Source organism: Glycine soja, chromosome 11 (assembly GCF_004193775.1).
Source record: "Glycine soja cultivar W05 chromosome 11, ASM419377v2, whole genome shotgun sequence".
In the NCBI taxonomy this organism is placed as follows: Eukaryota; Viridiplantae; Streptophyta; class Magnoliopsida; order Fabales; family Fabaceae; genus Glycine; species Glycine soja.
Window position 1 is genome coordinate 50,865,483 of NC_041012.1, and position 25,015 is coordinate 50,890,497.

A 25,015-nucleotide genomic window follows, 5' to 3' on the forward strand; every position below is an offset into this window, starting at 1 on the left:
CTGAATTGAATGAGTTCAATGACATCCATATGTACATCATTTATATATGTAATTTATAAGTGAAGTCTATTAATCTTTATTCAATAAAAGTCATTACATATATATTCATCCATTCGGATGTTCAATTTACATTAATCCTACAATCAAACATAATTTAGATTAAAATGATAAGGACTTATTTTTCATTATCAAAATTTTAATCAAGAACTTGTCAAATTAACAATTTAATAAAATAATAAATATAATAATAAAATAAAACATAATTCTTTATTAAAATTAATAACATGATATATTAGATTTTAGACATGTATATTTATTTGCAAACTTTCACACAAAATTAAAATGTGTTATGGATTGGACTACACCTATTGTGTAAAATGACTATTTATTGTTTCTATTTCTGTCACCTTCAAAACATTTTCCAGAAGATGATTACAGTGGTGCCCAAATTAATGCTAAACCATAATTTTCTCCATAGAACGTGTCAGGTGAGGACAATTTATTACGGTTGTTAACCAAATAGACATTTGGTGGTGAAGATTATATATACTACCTAGTCGGAGAGAATTGAAGTAGGGCTGTAGGGGTACATCAAATTCTTTATTTATGAGATGAAGTACACTGGGGAAGCTTTGGGAAGAGATCTTGAGAACGTGAGGAAGTACTACGGGAGTGGAAAAACAAAGGAAGCATCATGGAGAGAATCACAGCTTAAAGGGTTGCACAATTTTCTCGTTGAAAAAGAGGAAGAAATTTTGAGGGCCCTCAAGCATGATTTGGGGAAGCATTACGTGGAGGCTTTTAGAGACGAGGTGTGTGTTTGATATTATTTTATGTGAATCATGAATATGAATCATCCTAGACTAGTCCTCCTGTTGTTAAATTCTACTTGGGACTTTTGCTACTGTTAGCAAATTGTACACCTCTTTTAATTTTCGTTTCTAAATTAATCCATGATGATTAATTACTCGCAGGTTGGAACATTAATGAAGACCTTAAACTTGGCAAGCAAGTCTTTGAAAAATTGGATGGCAGGCAAAGAGGTGAGGTAGCTCAAAGACCTTGTGAACAAGAATATTTTTTATTTTTTTATTTCCATGACTAACTTTGATGTTTGTCACAGGCAAAGCTGCCACGAATAGCACTGCTTTCAAGTGCAGAGATAGTTCCTGAGCCACTTGGTCTTGTTCTCATAATCTCATCATGGAACTTTCCCTTTGGTGAGTTAATTCAAAATGAAATGTTTAGGGTTCTTCTAAAAGTTGCTTTTAGGATCTCTTAAAAAGATCCACGTCGACGAGTGATATAGCTGAATTAAAATATTATAAATAAACAGAATCATTACCACCAGATCAAGTAAGTTAATGTTTGGTTTTATAAAACAGGACTTTCCTTGGAGCCACTGATAGGAGCAATAGCTGCTGGAAACAGTGTGGTTCTAAAGCCTTCAGAGTTGTCCCCTACTTGCTCTTCTCTTTTAGCCACTTTCCTCCCAACTTACTTGGACAATAATGCCATTAAGGTCATCCAAGGTGGACCAGAAGTGGGGGAGCTACTCTTGCAGCAAAGATGGGACAAGATTTTCTTCACAGGTTAACCTTTCTCAATCATATATAATCTTTTCCATCATCTTCTTATTTAACTCAAAACCTTTGATGAGATTTTTTTTTAACGTATGATATGAATCAATACTAGGAAGTGCAAGGGTAGGGCGGATTGTTATGTCTGCAGCAGCTGTGCATCTGACGCCTGTGACTTTGGAGTTAGGTGGAAAATGCCCAGCCATAATTGATTCTCTTTCTTCTTCTTGGGACAAAGAGGTGGATACTCATTCAATCTTGTCACATCACATGGCAAAAAAAGAAAAAATAAAGTTCTATTTTATTTTATTTTGTGTGATCGGGGCCCTTAAAATTAAGTCGATTACATATTTATATAATAATTATATGTAAACTTGTGGCCCAAAAAAATTGCTAACTGGAAGTTTCTTTTGTTGAATGAACCACAAGGTGGCTGTGAAGCGAATTTTGGTGGCAAAATTTGGGGCTTGTGGGGGACAGGCATGCATAGCAATCGATTATGTCCTTGTGGAGAAGAGCTTCAGTTCTACATTGGTACGAAGCTTCAAAGAATTTCGACCTTTTGTTATTTTGATATTGAAGCATGGCTCTACTCTTTCTTTTTTTTTTCTTTTTCTTTAGGTGACATTAATGAAGGAATGGATTAAGAAACTGTTTGGAGAAAACCCCAAGGTGTCCAACACTATTGCAAGGATAGTTAATAAAAATCATTTCATGAGACTCAAGAATCTTCTCACTGAGCCAAGGGTCAAAGAATCGGTGGTTTATGGTGGTTCAATGGATGAAAATGACTTGTGAGTAGTACTCTCTTTCCTTTTTTTGCTACCAAGTACTCTCTTTTCTTAGTTGCTAGCTTCCAAGTTTTTCCATATGTCGCATATGATCCTGTGCAGTTCACTTCCCACCTTAATGGGACAGACCAATTTTCTTTCACATTACTATCACCTTATAAATTTTGTACAGATTTATTGAACCGACAATATTGCTGGATCCGCCACTTGATTCAGCAATCATGGCTGAAGAAATCTTTGGCCCTGTACTTCCAATTATCACCGTAAGATGCAAAAAAAAAATATTTTACCTTTAGTTTCTCATTAATAGTCCGGGAATGTGGCAAGTGAAGTTTTATTTGTATTTTCCTGGCTTTTGCAGGTGGAGAAGATTGAAGAGAGTGTTGAGTTCATAAGCTCAAGGCCTAAAGCTTTAGCTATTTATGCCTTCACGAAAAACCAGACTCTGCAGAGAAGATTGGTATCTGAAACATCATCCGGAAGTCTTGTATTCAACGATGCAATTCTACAAGTATTAATCTGCTGCTTGTCTCTTTCTTCTTATTTAATAAGCTTGAGGCATTTTTTTAAAATCTCACATTGACTAATGCTAAAACAGAATATATAAGTGGAGTTGAGTTAGATTTTTTGGGTTTAAGTTAGGTCCAAATTTTATAATGATATATAGTAGATCATATTCTTGTGATTGTTATTGTACTTAGTATATAAGTGGAGGAGGAGATATAAGGTGTGTTAGATGATCAAGGGAGAAGAAAAAATGGAAAAGATCGCGGTTTTAATATCATCTACTAATAAAACTTATATTCTAACAAATTAACATTTGTCGATAAAATATATAAAATATATATATATTCTAACAAAATAAGCATGATGCTTATATAAGTAGAGACATGCTTATTAGGAGCAAGAGGGGGAGGTTGAAATTTGGTTCTTTCCATAAGACAACTTTACGTTTGGTTGCATTGTACCACTTTTCGGTCGCAATTAATCATAAGCACATGCATAGGCTGCTTGTGATCGAATGGTAACTACTAACTAGTCTGTATTTTGTGTAGTACGTAGCGGATACCCTACCATTTGGAGGAGTTGGTGAATGTGGGTTTGGCAAGTACCATGGAAAGTTCTCCTTTGATGCGTTCAGTCACCATAAGGCTGTGGCTAGAAGAAGTTACTTGACTGATTTTTGGTTCAGGTTCCCTCCATGGACTCTTAATAAGCTCCAACTACTTGAGGTGTCTTACAATTTAGACTACCTTGGAATACTTCTAGTTCTGCTCGGCTTAAAGAAATCAAAACGGCCACTATTTCAGGCTTGTAATTGAGTTGCATTATGCTGCTTCACTTATCTATTTCAAGTGAGTCCCTAATAAGGATTGGTGATTCCAAGCTTGTGTGAATTCCTAGGTTTATGATGCTTAAATAAATGCATATCTGGTTTAGCTTTTGGCATTTGTGATCCACGTCCAACCTGAAGCATCTAAATGTTGCTTCTGCATCTTCTTAAATTTTTTATGCGGAAATGGGGAGGAACGCGCTGAAGCAAACACACTATATTTGATTATGTATGTCTTATATGTCTAGTTAGACTTGGGTAAGGCAAGGTTTGGATGAAGGATGTTTGATTCTACTTCTATTACTATGTACTTTATACTGAAAAGACAATAAAAGAAGTCAAATTAGTAAATGAATAAGGTGAAAGATTTTGTGGATCGGTGTATACCACTAGATTCAGAGAAGCGATGAGTCACAGAGGTGTGGAACACCAGAAAAGCATATGACAGCACACAAGCTTCACTAACGAATTCCCTTTTCTTCAATTTGTAATGGTACAATGCAATTTATGCTAAGGACGTACTATTCCCAACACTAGTACAGTTCAAAATCAATACCATAGTACAAACTATTAACTATCAAGAACTGCCGACAGCATGTATTAGGTCCACCATGCTTATTATCTCATCTCATGTGTCTAATGATAACAAATAAATTAACTTTTCGATAAAATAAAAAGTATCAGCTAGACATACAGTTTTAGTGATTTCCAAAGTCTAATAATAGTTTACTGTTTATTTGGTTTATTGGCTCCAATCTTACTCAAAAAAAATAGTTTAAATGAACTTTAACAGTAAGAAAGAGCATATACTATGTAGCAGAACAACATACACATAGAGAAGAAACAGAAAACAACAATGAAAGTGAAATGGAATGCTCTGAGTTCAAATCTGTGGGTGGTGCGGTGGTGGATGTTAGAAATATAAATATAAAAAACCATTTATGGGTCTTCACTTACCAGTTGATGATATTAGGTGAAGACACATCAAATGACTTTTATACTATGTTTCTAACATGCTCGTTATCTACCTGTCACGTTTCTAGTTGGACTCACATGTTATAATACCCCTGTGAGCTGTGAAATATAAATTTCCGAAGAGCGAAACAGATCACACCTAAATGCTGGATAGAAGAACTTGATGGTAACCCAAAACATTGTGGTTGCCAATGCCTCTGGCTGTTTTTTTTTAAAAAAAAATGAGAAAAAGTGAAGCTAATTTCATTCAATTAATTCTAAGTTGGTATTAACATCAAATTTTAGTTTTAACCAGTGTTTTAGGAACAGAACCGTATTAACTATTAACTAGTCCAATTTTTTTTTAAAACAAAAACAGAACTGAAAAAGCAATGAAGGACATCCTAATCAGGTCAACACTCCCTCCACTGTTCATGCTCAACAGCCTGCCAGAAATATATTAAAAAGAAGAAATAACTCCAAAATGCATGGGGGCATGAACCAGACTCATGAAAGATGACTATTTGAATCTATAACTAGGAACATCCATTCTATTCCTAGTGAAGTCAACTAAGAAGAAAGATGGGAGAAGATCTCACCACAAAAAGCCATGAGAAGAGGTACCATGAGATATGTCCCACTACAAAACGCATACTTTTAGTCATAACTAGTCCAATTGGAAAACCGGTTAATCGGTCTAATATTTGGTCAAAATATATTACAAAACCAGCATTGATAAAAATCGGTAAAACCCAGGAAAAATGGTTCATAACAAGCTAATGAAAATTTAATATTTAATAAAAACAATCTAATGAAGAATATTTAATATGCGTCGGTTTGATTGTTTTTAAATGAGAATTTAACTTTAAGTATTTGTCTTTTTTGTTTGTTCTGAATATAAACTTGCTATTCTTAATAGATAATGTTGCGTTTCATTGAAATCTAGATATAAGTATTATAATATATTTAATTTAAAATTTATAGATACTTTTACAGTTAGAAACTTCGAAAATGATTTTTATTTTTAGTGTTGTAAAATTATGTTTCTTTAATAATATTATTTTATCATCAATAAACCATCAAAGACACTTGATTTGTTTAGTTAATTATATTGATATTATTTTCTATATATCATTAATCAGAAATTATTAATTTATTTTTAAATTATCAAAATTTGTAAATTAAAAAATATTTAATATATAAATATTTTTAATTTTACTTAGATAGTTAGAGTAAAAATAATTTGTATATGAAAATAAATTTTAAAAAAATTATGTAAATAATTTACATATTAGTTTATGAAATTTAAATATAAATTGATAAAATAAAAATAAAAATATATAAATTGTTCAAAATAAAAATATATAAAATGATATAGAATAAAACTAAAAAGATTTATATATTGAATATTTTTATAATTCATAAATTTTGATAATTTGAAAGAAAAAATTAATAACTTTTGATTAATGATATATAAAAAATAATGTTAATGATTTATTGTCTTATCTATGAATAAAAGATCATGGATTTAAGTCCTATTGAGAAATTATACTTTTTATTTTTCATTTTATTTAATTTTTTCACAAATAATATATCCCTGTAATATATCATTTGACCTAGGTAGGATAATTATGTGCTATAAAGCTCTCTTTATCCCGTATTTAAAACAAATGTATATTCAAGGCCCAAACTCAAAATTAGTAGTTAAGTTAAAACAATCTCATATAAACTATTATACACATTTGACGGTTTAACATATTTTATCTTGACGAATAATGTGTTATTTAGAATATAAATAAATTTCTATTACTATATGACATGCTATCTAATGTGAGGAGTGAAAACTCATTTCAACTTGAGAACAAAAACTTAACATCTAGTGTTAATTGATTCAAGCCTAAGATTAAATACATGTAGATAGGAGGGATCAACTTATTACTCAAAATAATTTATTGATATAACTATTTTCTTAAATAATTATATGTTTGATTTGATAGATCTATATATTATATAAAATACACTTGAGTGTGCTTGTTTGCATGATAGACAATGATTAAATTAGGTCTCGCGTAATTAATTTTTCTTATAATATATTCAAGTAAGTAATTAAGGTGATTAATACTAAGTAGGTAATTAATATCATAATTTGAAGATTTAATTATTCTTTTTTAAAAATATTAAATATACATTATAAATAATCTATTGAGTGAACATTGTATCTTTGTCAAACATTACAATGTCTTATTCTTCTACTCTTTTGTATACATTACTGTACTTCTTTTGTTGTTATTAAATGCATTTTCTTTTTATCTTTTGTCTTTAGGCTAAGTTTCTACCTTTTGGAACAATTGGCATGTCCAGTTGGTGGTAGGTCAGTGAGAGTTGTATCTTTTGTTCATGTTATTTTTTTATTTTTTTTAAAGAATTTTTGTATAGCTATCTAATTATATTTGTTATTGCACCAACACGAGCTAATACTAGTTTTTTTTTTTTTTTTTTTTTATGGTGGTTGGGTATTTCTTCCCGACATATCTTATACTTAGAAAATGACACATTTCAATAATAATATTCATTTGCTTTTTAAAAAAATTAATATTAGCATGTTAATATTATTTCATTATTTCCACGTAAGAAAGAAAAAATAATAATATTTAGTCAATTTTATTCATATCAAATTAATTATAATGTTAAACAAAAAATTAATTAGTTATGAAATAAAAAAATAAAATAATTATATGTATCATAAAAAATAATATAGATTAAATAAATAAAATAGTCTAATATGTTAATATTAATTTAAATAATAATAATTTATCTTTTAAGGAAGTAGATTTATATGTATCGTTATCATGTTTATTTTCTTCCTATAAAAAAATTATTATATTATTTTCACAATGATTAATAAAAGAATGCTTTAATAAAAATAAATTATTCGTTTGTAATTAAAGATTAAATATTATAACAAGACATTATCCAAAGGTAACAATTTTTTTTTAGTTTAAGTTTTATGAATGAAATCAATAATAAATTATTTCTATAAATATGAAAAAATGAATAAAAAAATTTAATTTATATTTTATTTTACTAATGCATATATATCCACACATTTATAAAATCAATCATTTATAATTTTTTTTTATATAAAACATTAAACAATGTAAGATATTAAAATTCTAGTATCATGATTACAAGAAAGAGTGTAAAAATTCACAATTACAAAATATTACCATTGAAAACCTAGTATCATAAATATGTAAATGAATTTTGGTAATAGTATTGTAAAAATAAAGTTTTTATATTTGAAGAAATTAGAATTTTTTGCTAATGCGAATATGTGAAAAATAATTTTTGTATATTTTGCCTGGAAGGTAAAAAATTATAATTTAACTGGAAAAAAGCTTAATCGGGCTAGCATAATATCATTTCAAAATAAGGTGATAAAAAATTTAAATAAGAAAACCACATTTTTTTATTATACTATTTTAAATTAAATTAGGACAATAAATTAATATAATCATTTTTTAATTAAATCAATATCACGTTAATGTCAATCAAAAACTTTTAAATTATATTATATTATTAATTATTAATAATTATTAATTCTAATTAATTAGATAGTGTAAATTAAAACATGAGTGGCACATGTATTTGTACAACTAATTTATGTATATTAAAAATAATATATTAGAATTAACATAACATTTTAATATAAGAATTATTTAAAATATTAACTTATTTTTTACTTATACTATTGTAATTAAAATAAAATTTATTTACTTATTTAATTTTTATTATAATTATCTATATTGTTTATTGTATTTTAATGTTGACTAATTAACAATTAATAGATGAATATGAAAGAAAAACATATCGTACATTGCATAAAAAGTCAATATAAAATTTTAAAATATACAATGAATTGATGATAAAATAATATTTATAAATTAACATTAATAACATCTTAATAATTTAATTAAGAGCTGATAAAAAAATAATTAATACATATTAATAGAGGGTAATCCAACTTATTAATTATGACAGATTAAAAATATAAAATTAAGTGTTAGTTAGTATAAAGTTTTAGTAATTTAGTTTTTTTTTTTTAAACAAGGAGATGTTTCTTTAAGAGTGTTTTTTTTTTAAAAAAAAATTGATAAAATTTTCTTCGTTCAAAATGCACAAAACTATTTTTTAAGCAAAATAAATTTAAACAAACAAACCAAAAAATATAAAATTGTCTATTATATGTAAAAATATGTTTTTTAATAAATAATTTAAACAAACAGACCCTTAATTAAAAGCTAATAAAATGTAATTTAATTAAAATATATATTAACAAAGGATAATACAACTTATTAACTATTGCATATTACATATATGAAATTATAACTTATAATTTAAAATTTGCATTTGACAATACAACTCTTTAATTTAATTTAGAATTTGGTGTTTTATTATGTAATTTTTTTGTTTATACAAACATTTTTTTTTTTGCAATAGTTTAGTCTTTTTTGGTTACAATTATACAAATTTCTTTAATTTTAAATTTAAATTTATAATTGTGTAAAAAATAATCACATTCAATTATTTTTTATTACTTCTTATTAATAAATAAGTTCTATATTAAAATATTTGAATTAATTTTAATTTTTTTCAATTATATAAAAATTTTAAATTTGTCAACATTATCTCCTCCAAATTTACTCGTAAATCACACGAACATTAAACTAGTATAATATATATATATATTAGAGAAAGAGAAAAATATTAACATTAATTTAAAAAAAAATCAAAATAAAAAATCTGATAAATCATAAAAACTAAAAAGATATATTTAAATATAAATTATTTATTATTTCATTAATGTGTCACTTGCCACTTACATAGAAAGGTAAATAAATAATTAAAGGCGTGGATTGGGCTCGTTAATACAAAACCCTCGGTGGCCCTAAGAATCAATACCAACATTACCAAAAAAAAAAAAGCATAGTGTTCAAAAGGTGCCAAAAGGAGAGGGAATATTTGGCGCAATTTTTCATTGTTGTAAGCACCGTTGTTGTGTTGTTGCTCCTTCCTTCACCAAACCCTAGCTTGCCCCACTCTCCCTCAATTCTTACTTCGTCAATGGCTGCAACTCCTTCCAAATCCTTTCAAACTCCCTCCAACCCCAAACTCCGATCCAAATCCAATCCCAAATCCTCGCCGGCTGTAACCCCCGACACTCCACAAACCCTACATATTCGCAGATCCACGCGTGCCAAGTCCCTCCTCTTCGATGCTCCCAAGCCTCCCCACAGTCCGCTCCAAATCTCGCTCACAACTCCGAAGCGGAGGACGCGACGATCCATTGTTGAGGAGGATTCCGCCGAAGATAAAGCCACACCCAGCAAAATTTCACCTAAAAATAAAGCTCCGGTCGTCGATGCGTCGAAGAAGAAGAATGGGAAGAGCTCAATTGAATTTTTCTTTGCTCCGGTAACACCAGCTTCATCAGAAAAGGCATCCACTAGGAAGAGGGAGGGTGAGGGGGGTGTTGTTTCCAGAGCTAAAAGGGGGAAATCGGAAAATCGTGAAAAGAGTGCAAAATTGCCTCAGAGGCGCGTGTATTACAAAAAAGTGATTTACGATGGAGGCGAGTTTGAATTGGGGGATGATGTTTATGTGAAGAGGAGAGAAGATGCTAGCTCCGATGATGAAGATCCCGAAATGGAGGAGTGTAGGATGTGTTTTTCCTCAAACGATGAGGTCATGATTGAGTGTGACGATTGTTTGGGTGGGTTTCATTTGAAATGCTTGAGGCCTCCATTGAAGGATGTTCCCGAAGGGGATTGGATCTGTGGGTTCTGTGAGGCTCGTAAGATGGGTAAGGAAGTTCAGTTACCAAAGCCTCCGAAGGGTAAGAAACTAGTTAGAACTATGAGGGAGAAGCTCCTTTCCAGTGATTTGTGGTCTGGTCGTGTTGAAAGGTATGGCATGGCATGTCTTTTGTTAATGACGTACACTTGCACTGCGTTTTCTTTTGTTCAATGCCTAATTGTGTTAGTGTCCATTGGGCATGTGAGTAGCATATGGAGAGAGGTAGATGGCAACTATTGGTGTCGGGTGCGCTGGTATACAATCCCGGAAGAGACTTCTGTTGGGCGGCAACCTCATAACCTGAGGAGGGAGCTATATCGAACTAATGATTTTGCTGACATCGAGGTACTGGGTGCTAACTGTTTTGGTTGTTGTTGCATGTTGATAGTAAAATGCTAACGTGTGTGAAGTTTTTCTGGTTGACATCTTTGGGGGTACATTTAGATGGCTTGAGTTTTCTTTTCCATACTCAATTTAAGTCTAGTTCTTATTTTGGAAAAGAAAACTAAAGCAATCTAGATGTACCAAAAGATAATAGAACTGTACTTGAATTTAATAGATATTATTTGTGGATAATAAAGAGTGACTGCTTATTTTGTTAGATGATTCAATTATTGATTAGTTTAGCTTATCTACAATCATGATAAAATCTTATTTGCCTTTATGAATCTTATCAAATCTTTACATCCTGGGGTTGTTTGAATTGTTTTTTATCACAAGAAATGGAAGTTCTATTTTCCTGCTAAGCCGTTAAGTTAAGAACATATTGTGCAATTCCACACCCATGTTAATTTAAGTAGTCAGAAAAGAAGTTGAACTATTAAATTTCATCATCGTGCTCCAGGAAATATGTTTTATCATTTGTGTCCACTATATTAGATATCAAATAAAGGAGAATTGGGATGTCATAATAATGAAACAGTTGATGCAGCTAACGCTTACATTATAAGGATGATGTAAAAAAGTTATATCCTAAAATTTAACATAACTATTGGTGCTTTCATGGCTATTTTTAATATTTTTATAGCCTCAGGTCAGGCATAATGTTCAAGGTACTAGGAACTTATCCTCGTCTACTTTATCATCTTGCTCCCATATTTACTGCAGATGGAATCTGTCCTTAGACATTGCCATGTCATGACCCCCAAAGAATATGCTAAAGCTAGCAATGAGGGAGATGATGTTTTCTTATGTGAGTATGAGTATGACATCCATTGGCACAGCTTCAAACGTCTTGCTGACATTGACAATGAAACAGAGGTAATCAAATCAGAATATTAGCAAGATCCTTCTTATGAAAGAAAAGAGTTGACCATTTAACAGTGCCAGTATTGATGAGTTTATTCTTGTTTGGTAGAATGGTGAAGAGTCTGACAGTGATGAAGACTGGAATGTTGGCAAGGAATCAGACTCCGATACAGATGAAGATGTTGAATATGAAGAAGAAAATATTAAAAATGCACAATCTCAGCCATCAAGAAGCCATCACTTAGCTGCAGTATGAATATTATTGTTCACTTTGTAACCACTTTCTTTTTTGGTATTTATGATTTCCTACAGAAAATAAATGTGTAAATGATACAGAATCTGTACAAGGGACGGTTCTTTGGACTTCAAAAGATAGGCACAAAAACGATTCCACAGCATGTAAGATCTCACAAACAGACTGATCTTGAGAGAGCAAAGGCTACACTGTTGTTGGCGTCACTGCCAAAATCTTTACCTTGTAGAAATAAGTATGTTGAAGTTTGAACATGATTTTAAATATTTTGTATATCTCTCTGAACTTTTAATAATCAAAACTTGCTTTTATTTAGAGAAATGGAGGAGATAACTACATTCATCAAAGGTGCTATTTCTAATGATCAATGTCTGGGGCGTTGCCTCTACATTCATGGTGTTCCGGGAACTGGCAAGGTATCCTCGTTTGATCTTCTGTATTGTTTCTTTAGTCTACTATCTAATGAGGCTTTAACTTCTTTCATGGAACAAGTCTTGCTTCTTAGTCCTTTTATTCATGTCTAACTGCAGACAATGAGTGTACTGTCAGTAATGAGAAGTTTGAAGTCAGAAGTTGATGCAGGAAACATCAAACCATACTCTTTTGTGGAGATTAATGGTCTGAAATTGGCATCACCAGAGAATATTTATAAGGTAAAGTTCATGAAGTATATAGTATCTTGTGCCTAGTTATTATTACATAAGCATACAATCATACTTATTCCGAGGTCATTTTCTTATAGTCTTGAATACTCTTCCAGGTTATTTATGAGGCACTAAATGGCCACAGGGTCAGCTGGAAAAAGGCTCTCCACTTGCTAAATGAGAGATTTGTAGAAGGAAAGAAAACCAGAGATGAGGCTGACCAGCCATGTATTTTGCTTATTGATGAACTTGATCTTCTAGTAACCAGAAACCAGTCGGTAATCTACCAATCCTACAATGGGAAAATTGGCATTAGGTTGCATTCTTTAAAACATGTAATCACATTGTGATGAATTTTCCTTTTTTCACAGGTTCTGTACAATATTCTTGACTGGCCTACTAAGCCACATTCCAAGCTAATTGTCATAGGTAAGATAATGCACTTTTCAATTATTTTTTCAGTATTATGATCTCCCAGTTTGCAGAAGTAATTTAAAATAGTGGGAAAACAAGAATCCATATGATTATAACAACTTGATGCCTTTGTGCATTGCAAAAACTTATTTTTCAGTACTAATGTAACCAATTCAGGGATAGCAAATACTATGGATCTTCCAGAGAAGTTACTTCCTCGTATATCAAGCCGAATGGGCATACAGAGGCTTTGCTTTGGCCCATATAATTATCAGCAGCTTCAAGAAATCATTTCAAGTCGCCTCAAGGGAATTGATGTATTTGAAAAGCAAGCTGTAGAATTTGCTTCAAGAAAGGTTAGTATCTATGACATTATGAAGATTGGTTTCCTCTGATCTTTCATATACTATGGGCACTTGTTTTGGTGTTATAGCTCATTGGTTTACATCTAAAATGATGTTTGATTATTCAGGTTGCAGCAATCTCTGGAGATGCACGTCGTGCTTTGGAGATATGCAGACGTGCAGCCGAAATAGCAGATTATCGTGTTAAGAAGCTAATTTCTAATCCTGATTGTGTTACTGCAGGTATATGAGCATGTCTTGTAAATTTTACATGTCATCATGGTAGAAGGGGGGATCACTAAATGTTTCCTGCTTTTTGACTTTTTGTTAATTAAAGTTTGTATTGTTTGTAAAATGGTATGTTTTCTTTATATATTATTTCTTGGCATTGTCTATGATGTCAAGAAATATCTCTTTTTTAGCAAAATGCAATTGCAGAAGGAAATATTATTAACGGTTTAAGTATTTTTAAATGCTTGCTTTTGGTTGTCCAGGCATATACTTTACATCTTAATTCTTTAATCACATTGATCATATACGAAAAAGACAGCGTATGACCTTCTAATGCATTACTTGATGGCTAGTTGGATGATTGCTATTTTATCTTATTGTACACACGATTCTTTAAAAAATAAAAAAATATCGTTTGTTTGGGCTCTGCTCAGAAATTGCATGTATAGTGGTGCTTATTTTACCATGAAAACCACGTGAACTGGATTTTTTAGCCTTATTTCTTCCAGACTTATTATTCTGCTGTTGCTAGGTGTGTAGCCTTGATGTTGATTTAAAAATCTAACATTGATTTATCTTCTGACTTTTGAGGTGGTACTTCTGCCCACTAATTCATTTGCATATGCTCTTTAGGAAAGGGACTTGTTGGAATGGTAGATGTTGAGGCAGCCATTCAAGAAATGTTCCAAGCACCTCATATTCAAGTGAGTTGAAATTTGCAATGTGCTGATTTATTTCTTGATGCTTAAGTGCCATTTTTTTACTGAATGGTAGATGATGCCATAGGGCTTACACAGTGAACGAAGTCTTGAGACATATAAGCTGCCTGTGAGTAAAGTACATTTATTACAAATGTTGCTGATGTAACTTGCATATGCCCTTTAACTAATAGAAAACGTGATCTATTTCTTAAATTAAGGATTATAACATTAGCGAATACCTTATTCTGTTATATGTGATTGTGGGTTAGAGTTATCAATGAAACAATACAAATGCTGTTTTAGTTCGTCATACTTGACTGATAATTTTAGGGACCAGTCATTATAGGACACAGTAAAGAAGTAAAATAGGAAAATCAATGCTATCACTGTCCTTTATATATGAGCCAGATTTTTCTCGCAAAATGCATGAACTTAATTATTTGATACAATCTGAAGCACCTTTTATACATTCGTTTATCTGGCAGAAAACTGCAGAAATTTTATCCGTCTTACATTTACCCCATTCTTTCTTTTGAAGATGATGAAAAGCTGTTCCAGAGTTGGCAAAATTTTCCTGACCGCTATGGTGCACGAGCTTTATAATTCAGGAATGGGGGAAACCACTTTTGAAAAGGTCAGCTCCTGATGGTTCTTCCTATTATTTTGTTCTCGATTTGCTTTCATATTATCCGTAGAGTTCACACCTTTAAACCTTAGTCCTCAGCTTTTCACCTGAACAGCATTATTTGAAGTGTAAATATGCATGTCTTGCATATTTGATTAAGTTACTAAATCTCTAGGTGGCTTAGAGGTTTTATATTCTGATATTTGCTTTTTACACTAATAGAATTCATTAGAAGCTAATTTGATCACAGTATTGGTTAACCAATATGCTTTCGGACAAAACTTAGATGTAGTTCCTTAGGCCCTTTTAGTGTTATTTCAAAATTTAGAGTTTCACCTCGATAATCCATATTAATAAAGGTTTGCATGAAAGATTAATATAGATTACCAAAGTAAAATTCCAATTTTGATTTGAAAACACCAAAAGTCTTATGAATGAGTATTTAAGTTTTGTCCTATCCTTTCACCGATGCTATGTAAAAGGTTGATTTGTATAGTCGTCCTTAAGTAAGGTTTTACTTTACAATGCAGTTGGCAATGAGGGTTTCATGCTTCTGTACCAGCAACGGAGAAGTGTTTCCTGGGTATGATACTCTCCTGCAAATTGGGTAAGACTTCTTTTGATTTCTTTCTACTCGAAATAGCATTATTGATATCGGAAGACAATATTGAACTGCAGGCCGGGCAAGTGTATGTAATCCATGCTAATAATGCCCTATTGAATCGGACGTGTTTTTATTCGTTTTTTTTTTCCTGCAGCTGTAGGCTTGGTGAATGCAGGATTATTTTATGTGAAGCAGGTGCCAAGCACAAGTTGCAAAAATTGCAGCTTAATTTCCCGAGGTTAGTTCTCAAAGCCCCTATCATTTCTTCAGCTGATCCCACAGAAACAAATGACGGGATTATGAGTAGTGCCTAACCAAGGAATCTAGTTTCCCGACAAAATATTTTTTCTTCAAAACTTGACATTTTACCACCGATAAACTCTTTTTAGTTTAACTTAAATTTAGGAAAATAATAATTTATCTCTCAAAAAATTGAATAAAGCAAAATTAAATTATAATTTTGGTCCTCTGATTTTTTGAATTCATGATTTTGATTCCTCTTCATTTTAATTGTTTTTCCAGATTTATAGACTGATGATTTTGGTCCTCTTGATATATTATTAAGAATTAATTCTGATTAATCAAATTATTAAATTAATTAAAACAATTAATTATTAAAAAATTTAATAAAAATTATTAATGATCCCAATTCTTCAGCTTTTCCTTTTCTCTCCAACCATTTCTTTCACCTTTATTGTCACACATAATTCTACTTACAACAATAGAGTTAATAGTCTTTTATTAAATTTTTTAATAATTATTTATTTAATTTATAATTAATTTAATAGTTTTAATAATCATAATTATTAGTTAATAATCTACCGGGAGACCAAAATCATCAATTTATAAAATTAGAAAAATCAAATGTTACATTTACGAATTTAGAAAATTAGAATGACAATTTAGTCCATGAGTAATTATTTCTTCAAATAAACTCAACGAAAGCATTCTAAGCAGTGACTATGTGGCCCTTCCGCCGAGACCTAAATTTCTTATCTATACTACATTTACGAATTACGACCTACATATATGTTGGTTCCATTGATTTGACTGGTTTCAATTTATCTTTTGGCAGTGATGATGTCGCCTTTGCGCTGAGAGATTGCAAAGATCTACCTTGGTTGTCAAAGTATCTAATGTAGGGATGAGAATTACATTATGTACACCAATTGTTTGGTGGTGCTAGTGATTTAACATTCTCATCCCTTACCCAAGGTTATGGAATTGATTCCCCTCTAAATACAAAGTCACAATGTTTAAAAGCACTTTACTCCTTAGCGAGCAACCTGGTATGAAAGGAGATTAATCATACTCACAAGTTTACCACCTGATTATACAAAAAAAAATAAAAAATTACATTATGTTTCTCAAAGAACAATTTTGCCCACAACTTTTATTTAAATTCTTTGACTTGAATGATTTAAAATACTTTAAAATAATATATCATTTGATGTTGCATCTCATGTTCAATGCAAAATTGTTTTTTTTTTCTTTCTTATAATTATTTTGAAACAGAAGTTAAGCCGAAAACTAGATAGGAACCGCAAGGGAATAGTTCATGTTGTATTATCATGTATAAAAATACATACTGATGGCAAGATAGAAAATTCAACTCTAGTTGAACCTGATCGACTTTGATTCACAATTTTAAATTCAACTCCCTAATAGATGGAGGCAAGGGTGGACCACCTTGATTAGTGGTACACATTGGATCATAATTTTTAACTGTTACATTAATATAGATATTCACACTAGATTCTCTCAACTTTTTTCCAACAATTCTTCTAATCATTGTTCACCATCGTTAGAGGTGATTTTCAACAGTGACGTTTTGATGTTTTATTCCTCGTCGTTTTGCTATTGCCACCACCCCTTCTACTACATGCTCATTATTCCCAAATTTAACAGTTTTGGGGAGGAGGTTGGGAGGAAAGAATGAAAAAATGCTAGAGTCAAAGGAGTTATTGGAAGGAGGTTAAGAGAATCTAGTGTAGAATGACAACGATGAATGATGGTCAAAGGAGTCACTGGGAGGAGGTTAAGAGAATCTAGTGTAGTACGATAATAAGATTAATTTAACCATTAAAATTATGGTCTACCGCAAACCACCAATTACGGTGGTCGACCTTAGCCTTAATCCCCAAAATGACCTAAAAATAAAGAAGTTGAGGTTTCTCTCCTTCGTAAACATTATTAAGCTGGTCAATGGTCAAAATGCACAGATAATGGAAATGATTTGATCGATTAGTACTTGTGTTTACCTGAGTATCTGTATTCTAGGTTTCATTCTTTGGAACCGGATCCTCTCCCGCTCCTTTTGTCTCCAGCTTCATTTTCAGCTGTTGGATGTAAGTGAACGGATGATATTAAAAGCTTAAAAACAGTCACGTACAAAAAAATTATTACCGTTCAGAGGGAGAAAATGTTACTATGTCTGCACCACTTTCATAAAATAATATATATATAACGAGAAAAGATCAAATTACCCTATTATAATTTAAATAACTATTACACTAATTTAATAACTTAATATAAAATATAATTTTCATCAATCAAACTATTATATTATATTTATATATTATCAAAATTATTTTATTAAATTTTATTAAAATTGAACATTAATAAGTAAATAATCAAATGATTCATATTTTAGTATATTTTTAAAGAATATATTACGTTAATTTTAATCTATATGAATGAAATAACAATTAATTTAAAATTAATGTGAAATTTTATATACATAATCTATGAAAAAGAATCTTTCAATCCAAAGATAGATTTTAAAAAAATATTATTCAATTAAAAGTTATTAAATAATATAATAGTTATTTAAATTACTTCAATATAGTTTGATCCTTTCTCATATATAATATTATAAAACTAAGAGTTATACTAAATAAATATTCTTATATTTATATAAATAGAATCAAATATATATTTTAGATTTATAGTAAATAATTTATATAATGACACAAGATTATTTTTCATTATTAAAAAATCATTTTAGAAAACGACTGAAATTCAATTTAAAATTTAAGATGAAGAAGATAAATAGAAAGAGATAAGTAATTAAAATAAATAAATATACATATAAAGATACAATTTTAAATATAATTACTGCAAAAAAATTTATCATATATGTTTGTTTTTTTATCACATAACTACATAAAATTATTTTATGTTTAAAGTTCTTAGTTTATTTTCTCTAATTGTTAAATCAAATTAAATTTAAAATTAATATTAAGAATAAATTTGAAAGAAAAAAAATTAAATCCTCAATATATAAAATTAGAATAAAACAGAGTGAGGATAATTTCTAAAAATATTATTTTCGAAGAGAGATACCAAAGAAACTCACTTTTTACTCAATTGAGTTAGACTCATCGAGTCAGGGGTTCTTAAACACTTTTTTATTAAATAATACTCCTAAGATTTAATTCTAAATTGAATTTCAACAATTTTTAAATTATTTCTCAATAATTAAAAATAATCTTTTTTTATAACTACCATCATAATTAAGATCTTTAACTCTTTGACAAAACACTAAAGTCTAATCATCAATCCGAAATTTGGTTATACTTAAAATTCTTCGTCTCTTTCCAATAATGTATTTTACGGAATCAAACCATGATTATTTTTCACAAATTATGATTGTTGCCAATTGAATTACAGCCATTGAGTATAACTAAAAATAATCTAAGATTACAATATAAATTATTTATCATAAATATAAAATATATTTTATATGTATAATATTTTTTTATTATACATTTTAATTATAAAAATATATATTTATTATTACCCAACCTAAAATATTAAAATATATATAATATGAAAATAATGCAACATAGTAGTTTTTTTTTTCTCATCCGACTGAGAGGATCAAATTTATTCATTACTTAATGATAAAAAAAAAACTTATTCATTACTTAATGTTTTTTTCTAGGTATGACTTTCTAACCTTTAAAACACTCATCATTTACTTGTATCCAACGGCTGACAATGATGCAGGAGGGAGCTGGAGACGGTAGGTGCTGGAGAGGATCCGCTTCCACATTCTTTACACCAACAAAGTTGTGTTTAAGAAAAAATGTATTGGGATCAACTCAAGTATGTATTAACAAGAATTTAAATCTATGCAGAATATTGTCATATAATGCACATAATTGACCAGGCAGGACAATTAGATCTTAAGCTTGCTGTAAGGATGACGAACAGGTTTTTTGCCAAAGCGACCGTCCTAAAATGGCACTTCCATGTACTGAGAGGTATGCAGCATTTAATCTGGTAAAGGAAACAAGGATTGGTCAGAAACACATTAGAAGCCAATATGCTCATGTAAAGGTGTTTGTGTCCCAACTTTTACAAGAAAGGGAAAAAAATTACTTATCAACATCGGGCATTGCCAATGGATCATACAATTCCTCCCTTTGTTCCATGGTAGGCACAGACATACCCGATAGGTCTTGAGCACCTTCAACCTAAAAATAGACAATCCGTGTGCATGAGTAGCCCAATAAAATTATTCTCTGCATAGAAACCAATATAGTATGTAAACTGAATTTAACATTAACAGCTTACCTGTTGGGGGTATTGTGCATAGCCAGGATATGCACCATATGCATACAATGAAGGATCATGAGCAGGCCCATAAGCATAGGCTTCATAACCCTGTCCATACCCATAGTAGGCACTCCATTGATTTGGATCCATCTGTGGTCCCCAGCCACCAGGTAAGTCCTAGGACAGTTTAGGGCCATACATGAGCTACTTGTTAAGCTAATCAGAGATATTAAATCCATTCATATATAACCTTGAATATTGGTAACTAGTATTTTGGTGTGTGCAATGTACAAGATAAATGCTTATTTTTATACAACTAAAATTTATAATGTTTAAGTATTTTTAAATATATAAATTATATTATATGATTTCTACAACATCATATTTTATTTCATTCTTTTCTATTACCCCAATTCAAAAGTTCTGAATGTCCCTCACTTGGCATTCACACATTTCCATATATCATCTTCACATTCTCACAATTGTTAGGGGGAATCTAAAACCGTGTATGGGTGCCATATTACCAACCTAGAAATTCAGGAAGACTAACAATATAATACCACATTGCAGGAGTTCCTGAAATTGAAATGCATGCATGATGTATCACAAATGCATCTAATTACAGCATGAAAAGCTTCCAAAAACATTTAATCCAGAAAAGATCCATTTCTAAAGGCAAAATCACCTGTCTAGCTGTTAGAGTCCTACCCCAAGAAATCCGTACCACTTGTTGGCCTATCATCTTTCCCTGCATCTTCTGAATGGCTTCTTCAGCAGATGCTCTGCAGACATCACATATATGGGAGGAAAAGTAAACAACCAGCGTGTAATATTAATATAATGAATAAACAAAAAATAATTTAATCCTGAAGAAAGAAGAGCTTAAGAATGATGCATAACAAAATTAGGCCACAGCCACATGAAAAGCATGCCAAAATCTTATATTATCCTTTTACTTTCAAAACATTTAAAAACATGCTGCTTAAAATGATTAGGGGAAGAAGAGGAAGACCTGGTCCCAAATTGAACAAAACCAAATCCCTTGCCAGGCTGAATTTTGACAGAAACAATTTCCCCAAATTGCAGAGAGTTTTGCTTCAGCTCCTCCTCTGACACATTAAGATCCAAATTACCAACAAAAATCTGCAATAAAAAGCAAGCAATAAGAGTAGCATAGCACAAGCAATGGAAATCACAAAAAAATAAAAATAAAAAAATAGGTTAGGTGCATCTTCTATAGTTAATATAACAAACTTACGGTAGTATTATTGACATCATAGTCAGGTGGTTGAACTTGAACAACAGGCGAAGTATAGGCCGGAACCGGATACACAGGTTTGGGCACAGGCGCGGCGGGTGCAGCATAAGCACCGGTGGTTTTCTTGGGCGTAGCAGCACTAATACGCATGGGCCTGGTGGAGCAATAAACGCCGTTCATTTCAGTCATGGCGCGGTTCCGTTCATTCTCATCAGAAAACTTAACGAAGCCGTAACCCTTGGAGCGGGCGGTGTTGGGGTCGGTGACAACTTTGGCGCCGCGAACGGAAGGGTAGTGAGCGCGAAAAGTTTCCTGGAGAAGGTAATCGGTTACGTCGGGGGCGAGATCGCCGACGAAGATGGAGTGTTCAGGGGCGGCATCGGGCCTGCGCTCACCAATGCCGAAGGAGGCCCAGTTGAGCCTGAAGGTCTGGTCAGTGGCGGGCATTTGGGTGCCGTTGTAGGTCTGGAGAACCCTCTCGGCTGCGGCGTGGGATACGAACTCGACGAAGCCGTAGCCCTCGGGCTGGCCCGTGAGCTTGTTGCGGATGATTTTGATGGATATTACTTCTCCCGTGTGGCCGAAGCAGTGGCTCAGGTACCCTTCGTCCACCCAGTATTGTAAATCCCCAATCCATAGGGTTCTCACTTCCTCGATTGTTGATGCCTGCTGGTAGCTCGCCATCCCCTCTGCCTACTCAATCTTTTTCACTACATAAATACTTTAACATTATTTTATTCTTTCCTACTTATCTGAATTTATTCAAATCCACATGCCATCTACTCATCTTATAATACCAGTGAATTACATCTTTGCTTCAAATTGCATAAGTTAAAGTAATTTCAGAATCATTTAATTTGTTTTGTCTAAATGATTCTGACTATCCATAATACTCTATTACCATTTCTTAGCTCTTATTTTATTTTATTTTTTATATATTTTTGAACACGCACATCATTTATTTGTGACAGCGCTCGGGTTGCCTTGGTAGCACATTAGCCATTATGAAGAAAGAAGTCAAATTTCTTCCCGTCAGTTTCTATAAATCTCTCTTCTTTTGATCTTTAATAAATTAAAAATTATATCAAGGCTTTTTCTTTTACATTTAACTGCTCCGTGCAGAAATTTCTCAATCCATTTAACAATAAAGTCGAAATGGGACTTCCCTTGAAAATAAATAAGTGACTATGATTTGGGAATAAAGCAGAAAATCTTGTAAGTTCTTGCATAAAGATAAGATCGACAGTTCTATTTAGTAATCCAATCCAGAGTACTTTTCATTTTTCAATCTTGCACAAATCGTGACCATGTAGCTGAAGTAACTCGTACTTCATAACCCTTTAGTGTTTGAAGCACCGGAAATCCTAAACAGCTTTATAAATTCCCAAGGGCTTACCCTGTTGATAATTTGGTGCTACTTAACTACCGTGATAGAAAATTGATCTTATCTAACACAACCATAAATAATTACAGAGCATCTATGCAGGTGCTAGGTTGGTCAATGTGGTTTGCTGGATATATATTTCTAGAAAGAAACTGGACAAAAGATGAAACATCCCTGAAGGTATATCTAAATAATTTCTCCTAATTTACTCATCCAATTTTCCTCATTAGCATTTTATTTATACATATTCTTGACTTTTGTGTGGCAGTCAGGTTTTAGGCATCTAGAGCACATGCCATTGCCTTTTTGGTTGGCCCTTTATGTTGAAGGAACTCGTTTCACGCAGACGAAGCTTTAACAAGCTCAAGAGTTTGCTGCTTCAAAAGGGCTGCCTATAGCTAGAAATGTTTTAATTCCTCGTACTAAGGTGACCAAAGTTGATTATTAGTATAATTAGGAGAGTATAATTTGATTTGATGTAGTATATTGGATTTTTTGTATCCACTATGTTTCTTCTTGCAGAAAAATCCTAAGGCTAAATAATAATAGACACCACAAGTTTCTAATTTACACATTTTGATTGTTTTTTAGCTGATAGCCTGATACCTTTTAGTTGATAATCTTTCTTTCTCCAGGGTTTTGTCACAGCAGTACAAAGCCTTCGAGCATTCGTTCCAGCCATTTATGATTTGCACATATGAAGTTCCAAAGAGTGAGGCTTCACCTACTTTGCTGAGAATTTAAAGGCATTTCTTGTCTGGTAAGCCAATTGAAAACCTTGACAAAAGCTAAATTAGACAAAATACATAACGCCATTCCCGTACCACTCATTCAAAATAAACTGTTTTATCTGATACAAATACTATTGTTGCTATTTGTCTACAACTATCTCAGGATTATTTTATTCAAAAGAAAAATTTGTTGCAAACAGATAGAATATCTAATAATTTTGGTGTTTGCGCAGGTTGTGTCTCCTTGGGTTGCTTGTTTATGAATTCTTCCAGTGGACCTCACTCCTCTCATCCTGGGAAGGCATCTTATTTACGGTGCTTTTCCTGCTCCTGGTCACAGTTATTATTGAAATCCTCATTCATTCGTCTCAATCAGAGAGTTTAAAACCCCTTATGGTTTTACCAACACAAGACCCCATGAAGCAGAAGCTTCTTCAGACATGAGCTAGGAAATAGGAATGGATTCAGCGCACGTATGTTAGTGTTTATCGCATGTTTCTATCCTCTGTTTTTAAAATACAGGATTTCATTTGTCAAGTGGAATAATGTCACATCTATTCCCCGGTCCATATCTTAGGCTATTATTTTTTTGGGATAAGAAACGTAGGGGGTGGGTTCGGTTTAAACTTTTAAATTTTTCAAAAATTTAATTAGAAACGTTTGTCTCTCATGCTTGATTTATTCTTAAAAAAATATAATTTCTAAAGAAAATGTTTTTTTAATCTATAAATTACACTCAAATAAAAGCAATACTCCTTAAACATAACTTATTTTTTCAAAATAACATTTCTAGGGGTAATAACATTTTTTTCTTCTTTCTATTTTTTCTAGAAAAGGGAAATAACATCTCTTTTTACATATACTTTCTGCAAAATTGTTTCATAGAGAATATAGGAATCTAATTTTCTTGAGTTATTTTTTTTATACTATGATAATAATACTACATAACTCCTATAAGATAATTTAATATGATAAATGATTAAAATTTGTAAAAAAATCTATTAAAACTAAGTGTAATTTTTTATTTTTTAAAAAATACAAATATTCTTAGGAAAATTTATGACCAACCATACATATAATTATATATATTTTAGTTATTCTTAACAATAATGATTTTCAGGTATGGAAAAAATTATTTAAGAAAAAAGTATATAAGATACATAGTTTAGTATCAATACTATTTTGTTGGGATACTTTATATATATATATATATATATATATATATATATATATATATATATATATATATATATATATATATAATGGAGTTTATACGATTTTTCTTAATTAATAAATAAGTTTATACAGTAAACATGGAATGAAAAAAATAATTTACCTGTTTCAAAGTAAAAATATGTTTAATAAGTTTAATTTTTATGAGTTTAATTTTAATCATATATTATATATGATTAAAATGAAATTATAATTAAGTATACTTGACTACTTAACATGGTCACGTATCATTTTTTAATATTAATTATTTATAATAAAATTTAATTAT

At 31.1% G+C, this 25,015-nt stretch overlaps 3 protein-coding genes, 1 non-coding gene and 1 pseudogene across 6 annotated transcripts; 4 read left to right on the plus strand and 1 right to left on the minus strand.

The window, feature by feature from the left end:
• Positions 1-442: 442 nt before the first annotated feature.
• On the plus strand, positions 443-4,080 carry LOC114374306 (aldehyde dehydrogenase family 3 member F1-like). Its single transcript, XM_028331937.1, has 10 exons — positions 443-812; positions 975-1,043; positions 1,124-1,220; positions 1,386-1,592; positions 1,696-1,820; positions 2,010-2,114; positions 2,202-2,374; positions 2,544-2,634; positions 2,733-2,882; positions 3,427-4,080. The coding sequence occupies exons 1-10, from the start codon at positions 612-614 to the stop codon at positions 3,691-3,693; spliced, it is 1,485 nt and encodes a 494-aa protein (XP_028187738.1). The 5' UTR covers positions 443-611; the 3' UTR covers positions 3,694-4,080.
• Positions 4,081-9,666: 5,586 nt separating this feature from the next.
• On the plus strand, positions 9,667-17,017 carry LOC114372862 (origin of replication complex subunit 1-like). Of its 2 annotated transcripts, XM_028330410.1 has the most exons (16): positions 9,667-10,624; positions 10,724-10,859; positions 11,622-11,774; positions 11,872-12,012; positions 12,099-12,250; positions 12,332-12,431; positions 12,546-12,668; positions 12,776-12,937; positions 13,031-13,088; positions 13,251-13,429; positions 13,546-13,660; positions 14,282-14,352; positions 14,888-14,983; positions 15,505-15,581; positions 15,733-15,816; positions 16,654-17,017. In XM_028330410.1, the coding sequence occupies exons 1-16, from the start codon at positions 9,783-9,785 to the stop codon at positions 16,718-16,720; spliced, it is 2,556 nt and encodes an 851-aa protein (XP_028186211.1). In that variant the 5' UTR covers positions 9,667-9,782; the 3' UTR covers positions 16,721-17,017. The 2 variants fall into 2 exon arrangements, with proteins under 2 accessions (XP_028186211.1, XP_028186212.1); XM_028330411.1 differs by lacking the exons at positions 14,888-14,983; positions 15,505-15,581; positions 15,733-15,816; positions 16,654-17,017 and adding an exon at positions 14,435-14,530.
• LOC114377737 lies at positions 11,682-11,759 on the plus strand. Its single transcript, XR_003659174.1, has one exon. It is a non-coding gene; the product is annotated as a small nucleolar RNA snoR28 (small nucleolar RNA).
• A 2,415-nt stretch (positions 17,018-19,432) lies between the features above and the next one.
• LOC114372863 (polyadenylate-binding protein RBP47B'-like) lies at positions 19,433-22,281 on the minus strand. Of its 2 annotated transcripts, none has more exons than XM_028330413.1 (6): positions 21,400-22,281; positions 21,154-21,284; positions 20,827-20,923; positions 20,160-20,291; positions 19,965-20,059; positions 19,433-19,862 (listed from the first exon to the last, which is right to left on the minus strand). In XM_028330413.1, exons 1-6 carry the CDS (start codon positions 22,081-22,083, stop codon positions 19,769-19,771), a joined length of 1,233 nt encoding a protein of 410 aa, XP_028186214.1. In that variant the 5' UTR covers positions 22,084-22,281; the 3' UTR covers positions 19,433-19,768. The 2 variants fall into 2 exon arrangements, with proteins under 2 accessions (XP_028186214.1, XP_028186213.1); XM_028330412.1 differs by having other exon boundaries at positions 20,160-20,318; positions 21,400-22,277.
• A 181-nt stretch (positions 22,282-22,462) lies between these two features.
• Positions 22,463-23,539, plus strand: LOC114372864 (annotated as a pseudogene).
• Positions 23,540-25,015: the final 1,476 nt, after the last annotated feature.

Coding starts and splice junctions, on each gene's coding strand:
- LOC114374306 (XM_028331937.1), top strand. CDS start 612: ATGAAGTACACTGGGGAAGCTTTGGGAAGAGATCTTGAGAACGTGAGG. Junction 1,044..1,123: donor ATTGGATGGCAGGCAAAGAG/GTGAGGTAGCTC, acceptor TGTTTGTCACAG/GCAAAGCTGCCACGAATAGC. Junction 2,635..2,732: donor CTGTACTTCCAATTATCACC/GTAAGATGCAAA, acceptor TGGCTTTTGCAG/GTGGAGAAGATTGAAGAGAG.
- LOC114372862 (XM_028330410.1), top strand. CDS start 9,783: ATGGCTGCAACTCCTTCCAAATCCTTTCAAACTCCCTCCAACCCCAAA. Junction 11,775..11,871: donor ACATTGACAATGAAACAGAG/GTAATCAAATCA, acceptor CTTGTTTGGTAG/AATGGTGAAGAGTCTGACAG. Junction 14,984..15,504: donor GGGAAACCACTTTTGAAAAG/GTCAGCTCCTGA, acceptor TTTACAATGCAG/TTGGCAATGAGGGTTTCATG.
- LOC114372863 (XM_028330412.1), bottom strand. CDS start 22,083: ATGGCGAGCTACCAGCAGGCATCAACAATCGAGGAAGTGAGAACCCTA. Junction 21,285..21,399: donor ATGATGTCAATAATACTACC/GTAAGTTTGTTA, acceptor TTTTTATTGCAG/ATTTTTGTTGGTAATTTGGA. Junction 19,863..19,964: donor GCAATGCCCGATGTTGATAA/GTAATTTTTTTC, acceptor TTCCTTTACCAG/ATTAAATGCTGCATACCTCT.